This window comes from Peromyscus maniculatus, chromosome 1 (genome assembly GCF_049852395.1).
Source record: "Peromyscus maniculatus bairdii isolate BWxNUB_F1_BW_parent chromosome 1, HU_Pman_BW_mat_3.1, whole genome shotgun sequence".
NCBI lineage: Eukaryota > Metazoa > Chordata > Mammalia > Rodentia > Cricetidae > Peromyscus > Peromyscus maniculatus.
Genome location: NC_134852.1, coordinates 26,305,651 through 26,319,028, shown reverse-complemented (window position 1 = coordinate 26,319,028; position 13,378 = coordinate 26,305,651). Strand labels below are relative to the sequence as shown.

General features: G+C 37.1%; 1 protein-coding gene across 2 annotated transcripts in view; it reads right to left on the bottom strand.

The window, feature by feature from the left end:
- Positions 1-13,378, bottom strand: part of LOC143272448 (ankyrin repeat and SOCS box protein 16-like) — a 57,216-nt gene that overhangs the window by 22,467 nt on the left and 21,371 nt on the right. For both annotated transcript variants that reach the window (XM_076567426.1, XM_076567473.1), the window contains exons 3-4: positions 4,926-5,040; positions 4,009-4,182 (exon numbers count right to left, since the gene is read on the bottom strand). In XM_076567426.1, coding sequence (XP_076423541.1) covers positions 4,009-4,182; positions 4,926-5,040 — 289 coding nt within the window. The remainder of the gene's footprint in view (positions 1-4,008; positions 4,183-4,925; positions 5,041-13,378) is intronic.

The window sequence follows — 13,378 nt, the reverse complement described above, 5'->3', positions numbered from 1 at the left end:
AAACAGTTGCTGATGCACAAACTCAGCATAGTGCCCCTTCCATTGCAACAGAGTCTCTCTAGACTCCATGGAAGAGCAGCTAATTCTCTGAAATATAGAACAATGTCATTTTCTCAACTCTCTTTTTGTGTCTACTGTTTTTTTCTGGAAACCATGTGTTGCAGCAGATAAGTGATGTGTCATCTTACTGTGATCTATTTAACAAAAACTAAAGGGAAAAAGTACTAGAGGTAGAGTTAATAGGTAGGGTGCTTGCCTAGAATACTCACAAAGCCTTGTGATCAACCCCTAGCACCCCAGAAAACTAAAACCATCAACCAACAAAACAAACAAACAAACAAAAAGAAAAGAAACAACAGAAAAGAAAGAAAGAAAGAAAGAAAGAAAGAAAGAAAGAAAGAAAGAAAGAAAGAAAGAAAGAAAGAAAGAAAGAAAGAAAGAAAGAAAGAAAGAAAGAAAGGGAAAGAAAAGCAAAACATGTCAGGATTGACAAATTTTCCTAAAATCTATTACATTCACTATGGCACAACACTTCCATCCTAAAACAGGAGATTACAAAAAAAAAGGGGGGGGGTAGGTGAAAACTCTCTAAATCGAGAAAGAAATTGCAAAGAAATTGAAAAAGTCAGACGGTTTTAATTAAATCATTAGGTAAGAAATTAATGAAAGTGATAGATTATTGAAGTTTTGTTTGTGCACAATTGCATGTTATTGGTACTGAACTATGGAACCGTGTGAGGTAGAAAACACAAGGCATTTTTTGTTATAAAAACAAAAGGAAAAGCCATATTTCCGACATTCCAATTTACTACAATGGGGCATGGAGGACATGTGCCAGGTTCATAAGTTTCATTCTCATTTATCCAAAAACAGTACATGGATCAATATTAAAATCAAATAAGCAACGTTTTGACAATATATTTTCACAGTTAAAAGTGCTGAGAAATAATTCCTTAATTCTCACTTTCCCAAATATTAGGAAATGAATATGAAAACCATGTAAACGCATTTATACTTGATTTCCTTAACTCCTTTTGGGGAGCTAAAATCCTTACTCTTACTTATTTTATTCAGGGTTGACAGGACCAGATAGAGTAGTTCACTACACAAATCTTACCTTGATTGAACTTGACCTGCTTTTTCTTATTGTGTTTTGCCCTCTCTGAAGATGCATGTTCACTGTGACATATGCTTAAAAGCGATCATTATTTTATTGTTTGTATGAAAAACACTTAGCATGTTTTCCAAATTCTTTATTTTTGAGTCCCTAAGATACCTTACATTAGATATTTACAAATAACATTTTATTTTTTGAAACAAGATCTCACTCTGGAGCCCAGCTGACTTTATACCTACTTTATGAACCATGTTGGCCTTGAAATAACAGAGATCTCTCTGTCTCCTGCCTCCCAAGTTGTGGAATTAAAGGCATGAGCAAACAGGCCTAACCAAATGACTTTGAATTTATTCTTCAGCACTTGATTATGATTAGTGACTGGTGCCTTCCACCTTTTCTCTTTTGGAAAAACTCAGCCCCCAATTAAATCACCACCACCAACAGGCATGCACACAGGGACAGGGAGAGGGGGTTCTTCCACATTCTTTGTTCTAATGGTGGCAGTAAGTAAGTATATTTTATAGTTCCATATGTACATGACCAGTTCAATTATTACTCCTAGTTCATCTCTCCTCTCCTGAACCTATAGCACACAGTCCGTTCTCTGTTCTCTGTAGCAGGAATCTTAACAGGTCTTAGTAATAAAATCAAACCTGAGGCCAGTTATTAGGGTGAAAGCTGGAAGATCAGAGAAACAGAACAAACCACAGCCACCTCACCTTGCCCATTTCTCAGCTGATTCTGTTCCTTCAGACTGGAAGCCTCTGAGTCCTCATCCAAATGGATCTCAGCTGAACTGCTGCTCGAAAGCCTGAAGCTTAACCAGCTAAAAGCTTCTAGTTTCTGGTCCTCATGCCTTATATACCTTTCTGCTTTCTGCCATCACTCCTTGGGATTAAAGGCTCACTTTCTGGGATTAAAGGCATGAGTCACCATGCTTGGCTGTATCCTTGAACACATGGATTTCTGCCTCTAGAATGCTAGGATTAAAGACGTGGGCTACCACTGCCTATCCTCTATGTATAATGTTGTGGCTGTTCTCTTCTCTGACCCCAGATAAGTTTATTAGCGGGCACAATATTTTGGGGAATACAATACCAACACAGTTCTCCCAAGAGTTGCATTTGGTGGAAGAGGACAGCAACTCTTGCCTTTACTCTCACAAGCCAACATATGGTTGACAGGTTATAGGTGGCCTTGTATTTGTTGTTGTTGTTGTTACCTGTGTGCTAGTAGATGCCAAATCATCACCAAATGTTGCCGTGTAATGTAAAGTCACAGCCTGTTTCAAAACTCATGGGAGGGGAGCACAGTCTCTCTGTCTCCTTTCCTTCCTGGCTAAGGCTAAGCTCTAGGTACCTAGGGTTTGTAGTTCTTGAACTCTGATGCAATAGCTGTGCTTTTCTTGCATCCATGTTGGGCTCACCCAGTTGTGTGAACCTTCTCTACAGGACCATGTACAAAGGTACTGCTGATGGGATCCCCAGCAGAGCCAACCTTGATTCTTATTTCTTTATACTCATCGTGGACAAATGTCCCTAACCATGACTGCTGTTTCAGGAGTGTGGGTTCACAGATTCACATCTGACCAACACAGTTTCAAGACATTTCAGACAGGACAAAAAAAAATGAATGGAATGGGGTAATAGCATCTAACTGTCATGATTGTTCAAAAGCCATTTAAAGCAGAGTGAGTGATCAAAGAGACAACATGATTTTCAAAAACTATGTTGAACATAACATTTTAAAGGAAAATATATAAGAAACAATGAAAATACTAAAATGATGACAAATTTCACTGTTAAAAATAATTAAAGGTGAAACTTTTCAAAATAAACAACATTAATGTGGTTTCCTTAACTAATAGAAAATCACCAATCAAATCAGATTTTGAATGATGTTGTTTTTAAATGGGAAGCTGAGCCCTGATGCACACTCTTCTTTTGTTTCAGTTGGAACAGTCCCTTTTTCTAGCTCCCACTCACTATGTGCCTCTGAGTTGAAGCCAATCTTCCTCCTATCATTTTAGTATTCCTTACTTAAAGAATTGTCACTCTCAAGAACAGGACTAAGATTGTAAACAAGAAGAAACATTACCTATATGACTGAACCTCCAAAGGCACATTTGAACCATTCTGTATTAAGAACTCTGCCATTTGCTCTTTTTGCTCAAATAATGCAAGTTTCAATTGTGTCAAACCATACTGTAAAAAAAATTACACTTTATAAATCAACATGCTTCTCAACTGAAAATTTATCACAGATTCTGCAAACAATCAGTCACAAAGGACAGATTTTCCTTCATCCCTTGCTGCACGTTCACACACACACAGTTGGACCCTTCCTTTGGACACAACTTTGCCCTGTCCAACATTGCCTGTGAGCACCCCTCCTCTCCAGAACTCTCCACAAACACTCACTGGTTCCAAGCTTCTTAGCTCCATGGAGATGTGACTCCATTGCCCCAACCCCATCATGTGGCATCTAGGTTTGGTGTGCCTTTGTTCAATGAGTGATACAAGTGGCCTCTCTGGAGCACATGGTTAATCTGTTTTTCCAAATTATTTCTCCCCTAAACAGAGAATTACTATCTGTTTGTTCTACAGACATTTTCTTTAAAATTAATTTAATTTTATTGTGTGTGTGTGTGTATGTGAAGTATGTGTGGGCCCAAATCCTTGATCTGTTGAATTTTAAAATTAAGCCCTATTCTAAAACAAAATAGGCTGTGCTGTGTTCCTTTAAACAATGTATAAAAAATAAAAAACATATATGGAGAAATGTTTTACTCTGAACAGATTCATTGAAACTGCTTGAGCTTTGGCATGTGATCAGTGAATCAGAGTGTCATTGCTGGAAGTATACTGGGGATGTCGTTGAATGATGTTTACCTCGGTTTTTTCTTCTATGTCAGACTTATAATCCAAAAGTTTTCTTACAGTTGTTTTGGTGCCACTTGAAACAGCGTGGTGCAGGTCTATATTTCCACTTAAAACCCTCAGGTGGGGATCGGCACCCTCAAAGAGTAATATGGACACACACTCCACATTGTCCCTCTGTGTGGCCTATGGGTATTGTATAAAGAAAGAGATCTTCAGTTCAAGAAAGTCAAGATAAATATTTCTAAAATTGCATTGAACAGTTATCCTTAGATCAGACAAATTGCTTAGGTTATACATATTATCCCTCTCTTTTTGAGACAGGTCTTCTTAAGAACCCCAGTCTTGTCTAAACTCATAATCTCCCCACCAAAGTTTTTCAAGTGGTAGAATTTCAGGGCTATGCCACAACACCTAGATATTGAAGTATCTCATCAGTACTAGTTGGTTATTGTTGTAGTAGGGTGGTTGCTTGTTCATTTGTTTTGCTAACTTGACACAGACTGAAGATTCCTGGAAAGAGGGATCCTTGTTTGAGGAATTGCCTCTATCAGATTGGACTGTGGGAAAGTCTGTGGAACATTTTCTTGATTGAGGCTCATGTGGGAGGGTACATCTTCCTATAGGTGGTGGCACAACTGGGCAAGTAGTCCAGAGTAGTATAAGAAAGCTGAGCAAGCCTTGGAAAAAGCCATGGAAAAGCAGCATTCCCCCAATGATCTCTGCTTCAGTTCCTGCCTCTGGTTCCTGATTTGAGCTCCTGCCCTGGTTTCCCTTCATGATGGTCTGGACTGTGATGTGGAATTGTAGGCCAAATAAACATTTCCTCTTCCAAGTTGGTTTTGGTCAGTGTTTTATCACAGCAACAAAAAAGCAAACAAGAACAAGATCTAATCCAATTTATACCCAAACTGATATCCAATAGCTACCTTAATCAAGGGTGTGCAGCCTTCATCATTGTGGACATCAATAGAGGCCTTTTTGGCTAACAACAATTTTACCACATCTGGATGATTGTGTGCACAGGCATAATGGAGTGACGTCCTACAAATTGAGAGGACATTTTAGAAAATACAGATTACCATAGAAGGCACATTCAACTCTAAATACTACATAGCAAACTTCATTTCCTTCTAATGTAAGAGAAGTAACTGGGATTTTATTATTTACTTATTTTTCTACTCAAGTATTCATTTGATATGCTACGGATATAGTGCATGGCCATCCCATTTCAGGTAAGTGCTCTAGCACAAGTTTCACCCTTCCTTAGAGTAGCCCATCTGCATAACAGAATACCCAATAGATTTAACTCAGCTTGGATTTAAATCCTACTCTAATTGCTGTTATAAACTAGGTATATATTATTAGTACCCAGTAGGTAGGATTGCAGGCCAGTGCCGCTGTGCCTATCTTGCTCTTTCTTTCACATTTTAGCATCACTGACATCTCTATCACTTACAATTCATGATATTTTATGACTATAATTGGCAATATTATGTTATATATTAGGCTTTCTATGTGCTCCATGACTCAATTTCCCCATTCACAGGATAGAGATTCAACACTGTAGCTATCTTACATCATGCTACTGTGATGCTTCAATTCATGTCTTCAAGAGGATCGACAAGTGCTTCCAGCACCTGACAGTCAGTGTTTGGTGGATACAATAATGATTAGTCTTTCTACTGATAACAAACACAATATTTCAACGAAGAGAAATAACAGAATTCTACTTAATGTGCAGACATAAAATTTTTTAATTTAATATTTTAAAACTATATTCCCCAAGATGACCTTGAACTTGGTAATCCTCCCAGTAGGTAGGATTGCAGGTCAGTGCCACTGTGCCGACCTTACTCTTTATTTTACATTTTAGCATCGCTAAAATCTATGCCATGATATTTTATGACTATAATTGGCAATATTTTTAACTTTGATACTATACAACATAAAAGCTTATCATGTAGTTCACTGTGCCTTACATTAAATGAAATATGATACGATCTCAGGCCCATGGGTCGCGCACGCCAGTAGGATTTGCTGAAGAAGGCAGAGGCAGGAGGATCCAAGTAACAGCACCAAATGAAAGGATCAATGGCAGTGTTGGTGCAGCTGATTACCAGTGGAAAAGTCATGAGCCAGGGCCACAAATACCAGAGTTACAGAGAGCTTTATTGGAAGGAGGAAGGGGATAGGAAAGAGGGTGGCCAGGTTGAGAGAGAGAGAGAGAGAGAGAGAGAGAGAGAGAGAGAGAGAGAGAGAGAGAGAGAGAGAGAAGCTGGGACACAGCAGAAGGAAGGGTGAGATTTTAGCTCTGAGTTCTGACCTCTTGGCTTTCTCTTTTACATTGTTTCTGTGTTTCTTATTTAATAAGATGGTTGGTTACATCTACATATGGCGCCCAACGTGACAAGAATCCATTAAAAACCACTTGGTTTGGCGGGAGTTATTGATTTAAAAGACTGTTTCTTTTCAATACCCTTACAAGAAAAAGACAGAGAAAGATTTGCTTTTAAAGTGCCTACTTATAATAATTATCAACCGGTTAAAAGATTTCAATGGAGGGTCCTCCCTCAGGGAATGGTGAATAGCCTAACTCTGTGCCAATATTTTGTACAACAGCCATTGGAAGTGATATGTAAAAAATTACCTAAATCTATAATTTATCATTATATGGACAATATTTTACTAGCTGACTCAAATGCAGATACTTTAGAAAGAATGATTGAAGAATTAAAGAAAATTTTGCCTTGCTGGGGAATACAAATTGCTCCTGAAAAAATACAAAGAGGAGATTCTATTAATTATTTAGGATATAAAATAGAGCTACAAAAAATTAGACCCCAAAAGGTGCAAATTAGGAGAGATAGACTACAGACTCTTAATGACTTTCAAAGATTATTTGGAGATATTTCTCATCTACGAACTATTGTTGGGGTAAAAAATGATGAACTGACTAATTTGTTCAAAACCGTAGAAGGTGACAAGGACTTAAACAGTCCAAGAGAATTATCACCTGAAGCTGAGAAAGAATTGGCCTTGGTAGAAAAGAAAGTACATGAAGGGCATGTGGATCGTATTGATCCAAAGCTGGATTGCATTTTGGTTATTTTACCTTCTAGGCGTTCTCCTACTGGAATATTAATGCAGAGGGAAGATATTAAATTGGAATGGATATTTTTACCAAATAAACCAAATAAAAAATTAAAAACTTATGTGGAAAAAATCTCTGACTTGATTTGCAAAGGAAAATTGAGACTTCGTCAATTAGCAGGAATAGACCCAGCAGAAATTGTCGTACCATTAACTAAGGAGGACATTGAAAAATTATGGACAGAAAGTGAACCTTGGCAAAGAGCTTCCAGTAATTTTTTTGGGAGAAATTAACAGCAAATATCCCAAAAGAGATAGAATTGATCTTATAAAGAGAGCTGATTGGATCTTGCCTTGAATTGTACGGCAAAAACCCATATCTGGAGTTCGGACATTTTATACAGATGCCAACAAACAAGGAAAGGCAGGTTACAAATCAGAAAATTTAAGTAAAGTGGTTCAAAGTCCGTATAATTCAGTTCAAAAATCAGAATTGTATGCTATTCTGTTGTTATTAATGGATTTTTCAGAACCTCTCAACATAGTAACTGACTCTCAGTATGCTGAAAGAGTGGTGTTACATATTGAGACTGTAGAATTTATCCCTGGTTCTTCAGAATTAACTTCACTATTTATTCAATTACAAGATACAATCAGGAAAAGGAATCATCCTTTATATATAACTCACATTCGATCCCATACTGGTCTACCAGGCCCTCTAGCACAAGGCAATGATGAGATTGATAAATTATTGATAGGAAATGTGCTGGAGGCCTCAGAATTTCATAAAAAACATCACGTCAATAGTAAAGGCTTAAAAAAGGATTTTTCCATAACCTGGCAACAAGCCAAAGAAATAGTAAAGAAATGTCCTACTTGTTCCTTCTATAATCAAACGCCATTACCAGCAGGATGTAAACCAAAGGGTACTCAGAGAAATGAAATCTGGCAGATGGACGTGTTTCACTTTGCAGAATTTGGAAAATTGAAATATGTACACCACACCATGGATACTTATTCAGGATTTCAATGGGCAACTGCTTTGAGTTCTGAAAAAGCTGATTCTGTAATCACTCATTTGCTAGAAGGTATGGCCATCATGGGTATACCTGCACAAATCAAAACTGACAATGCTCCATCATATGTCTCTGTTAAAATGAAACAGTTTTTTGCTCATTACAATATAAAGCATATTACAGGCATACCACATAATCCTACAGGTCAAGCAGTTATAGAAAGATCAAACAGAACTCTAAAGGATATGCTAAATAAACAGAAATGGGTAACAAAAACCCCCAGAAATAGACTGCATAATACTCTTCTAACTTTGAATTTTCTGAACGCCAATGAGAAAGGAACAACAGCTGCAGAGAGACACTGGATAATAGAAAAAAACTACAGAATTAAATCAGCCTATATACTTTAAGGATGTGCTGACCTCAGAATGGAAACCAGGGTATGTGTTACATTGAGGACGAGGTTTTCCTTTTGTTTCTACAGGAGCAGATAAGCGGTGGGTACCATCAAAAATGATAAAGGTTCGATTTGATCAACAGAGACCTCTTAATTAGAGGAGATGATAGTTCATCAACCAGCATGAACATCCAATTTAAACTAACTTGTATCAATAACACATGCCTTTTCATTTAATCAGATAATAACTTGCCAAAAAGGAATAGCCCCAAAATTAATCTTGGGGAAAGGTTTTTGTTTTTGTCTTCTAGGAGAATGAAGGTTAAGGAATCTGAAGAACACTGGACAAATGAGACAACTGAAGAAAAGGGACAAATCATCTATCCCAAGAAACAGAGTGAAACGGTGTATGGGTATATATTATCTAAAAATTGTTTCATGTCTTCCTAAATGTTTGTTTCTGCTTTTCTCTAAAGATTTAAAACTATTGGTCTTCTAATAGTCCCAGTTCAATTAAAATTTAAAGCTGACTTTGGAGTTGGAGAATGGCTCTCTCCTTCTTTAAACTCAAGCATGTTGTTAAAAGGAAAATGCAAACTCCCTGTATCATGCCAGAATAAAGGAGCCATCTTCTGCTATGGTACAGGACAAAAGCCAAATTAATTAAGGGACTATTCTATTACTAATCTCAACTCCTATTCTGATTCTTTAAACTTTTCTTAAAGTATGAAATTTATATCAAAATTTACAAGATTAATATATAGATAGATAGATAGATAGATAGATAGATAGATAGATAGATAGATAGATAGATAGATATTCATTTTAAACTTTGTTAAGATATGAATGGTCATATAGAGTACTAAGTAATTCTAGAAAAAAAAGGCTTCAATTACCTGCATATATATGTCTTTGTGTTCGAGTCTCTTATCAGTTTTCTGCAGGAAAGCACGGCCAGGCCTAACATCAACTGAAGTCTCCAGAAAGAAGATGGGGCCCCACAACAACAACAATTCCACGTGGACAATAATAATGTCATTAAGCTGACAAACATCATCCACAGATCAGCTTTGAACTACAAGGTGCTCAGAGCAATTTTGAGATGACTAGCTGAGATGATCCAGTCACAAAGACTACTTGAATAAGGACTTGAGATAAACCCTGAACTTTGGCATTATACACAGACTGGATAATGAAGGATATAGTTACCTTTCCTAGAATTTGACAATTAACCTAAAATTTTTCTTTCAGGATAAAGAAAACTTCGCCCATACCCAGCAGGAAGCAATTTTAAGAATACGACGCCCACATTCCCAAAGAGGTGGTGTGGGGCGGGTGGTTTTTTGGTCTTTTTAATGGGTTTTGGGTCTGGGATAATTTTCAGTGTTTAGGGGGATTGGTTACAAGTTATTGTCAAGGGTTAGGAAAAAGGCTAAGCAAAGGAGATTAAATTTAAGGTTCTTATAATAAAAAGAAAGAAAGAAAGAAAGAAAGAAAGAAAGAAAGAAAGAAAGAAAGAAAGAAAGAAAGAAAGAAAGAAAGAAAGAAAGAAAGAAAGAGACAATTACTAGTTTTAAATACTTTACATTGGATTGGATTGTTTTATATTGTAAACAAATTTGAAATTGATATTGTTAGAAAATGCTATATGTATATTTCTAATTGTATTTATACCATTCATTTAACAATGTAATGCAATTTTCTGATCCTTGAATTATTATTACCAACTATTAGGTTATAAAGAAATGAAAGTTAGTAGTTAGACATTATAATAGAACTTGTAGTCATATTAGATATGTTTTTAAAATTGAGCAGAGATGTTTTAGACAGGTCATCTTCAAACCCTTCAGAGATCTACAGAATATGGCATTTAAAATGTTTTAATAACTTAGAAAATTTTTCTTTTTTGAGACATGTCGGCTCCTGGCAGTACCAATCTACTTTAGAGAAAATATGGGCATTGAAGAAACTGCATATGGAGTCAACTTTCATTGTGGCAAAAGTTAGCCACTGGACAACAAAGTATCCTCGAATCAAAAGGACAAAATGGACAGACAGAACATGAAACAAAGGACTACTGATTCTTGCCAAAACAAGTGTGGTTATGGCTTTATCAAAAGGCATCTTCTGAGGCCAGGACAATATGGCCCCATCCCTGAAGTGGCCTTCGCAATCCGGAAAAGGTACAGTGTCCATTTCCTCGAAGGCAGCTTAACAGGCAGAGGGCCGATGACTTCTGTTGTGCAATGGAACAGCAGCTGAAAGCTCATGCCTCTCAATAGTAGACTGGCACTTAATAGAGGGATGTGGAGAAGAAGGGGATGCTGAGATGAAGCCAGATATACACAGCCAAGAAGAATGGACAGCTGAATTAAAAAACTGTCAACAATTTCCAGAATTTAAAATCCTGAATCATGATAGAACACTAGTGGAATTCAGGTGTTTCTGGTATGTGGACTGCTCTCACCCAATGTGAGGTTGAACTGTTGATCTTGTGTACATCCTACTTCACAAATGAGTCTGTCAGATACATTAAGCCTATAGGCTGAAGATGATGCCCCAACACTTGCGGAGAAACCTCAGGTGACTGCCCAGGCAGCTGGCTGTTTCTGTCAACTCACAAATTTTTTGGAAGTTGCTTGCATGCACTTCCTGTTTTTATTTTGTTAGCTAATATTATTCCCTTCTTGGGTCTCTGAGGGAGTTGAAGATTAGTTAGTTATGGTTGAAGATTAGTTAGTTATAGTTGAAAATTTATTAGGATAGAAAGTGCATTAGATACATCTTGGATTTACCAAAATAGGATAGATAATGGAATTATTTTCTCTGATTTGTCAAATACCTGTTTAGGTATTTATTACTTGTATATATTGTATATACTTATTGTACTTTTGTATATAGTTTTTCTTTTGTTAGTTATAACCTTTTGCTTTTTTTTTTTTACTAAAATAGAAAATGGGAAATGTGGTGGTATTCCAATTGTACTGAAATGTGATTTTGATTGTATGTTAATAAATAAAGTTGCCTGGGGGTCAGAGCTATTAGAGCCATAGACAGAGTGTGGCGGTGGTGGCACACGCCTTTAATCCCATAGATCTCTGTGTGTTCAGGGATACAGTCAGCATTGGAGACATATGCCTTTAAGACCTATGGGGCTGCACATTCAGACAGTGATGAGGCAGTCACGTGTTTGGGTTTACAACCAATGAGAATGCAGAATGACTAGAAAAATGACTTACACACAGGAAATAGCTCTCTTTTCGGGAAGCTGGGACACAGCAGAAGGAAGGGTGAGATTTTAGCTCTGAGTTCTGACCTCTTGGCTTTCTCTTTTACATTGTTTCTGTGTTTCTTACTTAATAAGACAGTTGGTTACATCTACAGATGGGAATCATAATTTGGTGGAACATTTTATTGCTCACCTCCTTTGAACTTTGTAGGTTGCATCCGGGATCATGAAACCTTGTCCTCAAGGAGGAAAGTGTTCAGGACAGTTGAAGCTGAGAGACCTTGGGGCCCTTCTTTGAAGTTCATGGCATCTTCAGAAATAGGGAATTGCACTGTACAAGTTGGATAGAGCCAAGCAAGGCAGTAGCATTGGTTTCTAATGTTTTGGTAGTCTCTTCAACAGCCCTGACTCCAAACTCAAAAAAGGGTCTCCTATGGCTGATGTTGCAGCCTTTTTTAGGTGGCCCTTGTCTTTTGGATGGAGTATTGTTAACACAGATCAGGAAATGTTGTTTAAGTAACATATGTGGATTTATATGCAGACTTACATATATCATCATATGGGGGTAGTTAATAGTGTGATTCCTGATGATTTACTCTTTTGGTATTTAATCCAAACATAGAGAACCTCTTTCCCATTTCCTTGACCTTATAGCTTACTATTCCCCTCTCTATGAATGCCTGACCTTACCCCAGAAATCAGGTTTATTTTTTTACTTTTCTGGTTTTTGAAATTACTCTAGAATATGTGCTCATGTCTGAAGCATTAGAGCTAGAAGAATAAGAGGAAAGAGAACTTTTGACCTCTGTCTTTCTGGGCTGGGGGTTATCATATTCAATTTGGTTTAATGCAATACCATCCATTTACCTGTAAAGTTCAGGATTTCACTTTCTTTACAGCTACATACTATGTCACACTGGTTTTTATCATATTTTTTTAAATTATCTATTCCTCAGTTCAGGGGCATTTAGGGTGTTTCCCAATTGCATGTGTTCCCACCACCAAACCAAGGACTACAGGCATTGCCAGATGAAAAATTAGCTGTTGATGTAAGGCCAGCTTCCAGCAGCTCAGGAACTGAAGAGAAAGCATGAAGCAGGTGACAGCACACAACTGAGATTTTTATCTAAGGGAGTCAAAGTTAATACTCTGGGGCCATTGAAAAGGAAACACAAAGACACACGCATACATACACATCTTCAAAATGTCAGGGTCTCTCTTCATTGTATTTTCTTTTACCTTTTTTCCTGATGTCTTGCTTCAGACTCTTTCATGGTTATTTCCTTCTAACACCTTCCTGATATCTTCCTTCCCTCATTCTTTATTTTCCCCCAATAGCTTACATAACCCCCTCAAAATCTTTCAAGCAGTATTAAAATTACAATGTGGGTACATTCCATTGTTCAACTGAACGGTTACAATGAATACTGGTAAGAAAATAGCATGTTTCTCATTTCCCTGATATGATTAAACATTTTATATATTTCAGGTGAAAAAAAAACTAATTATTCCCAAAGACCCACACATATTAATGTCTCAGCAATGGGCTATAGATTAACAAAGTGTAAGGAAGGTTTCTTTTTCAGCCAGTTCTCTTTTTACTAGCAGGCTTCATTTCATGGTTACAAAGAAAGGATCAATCAATAA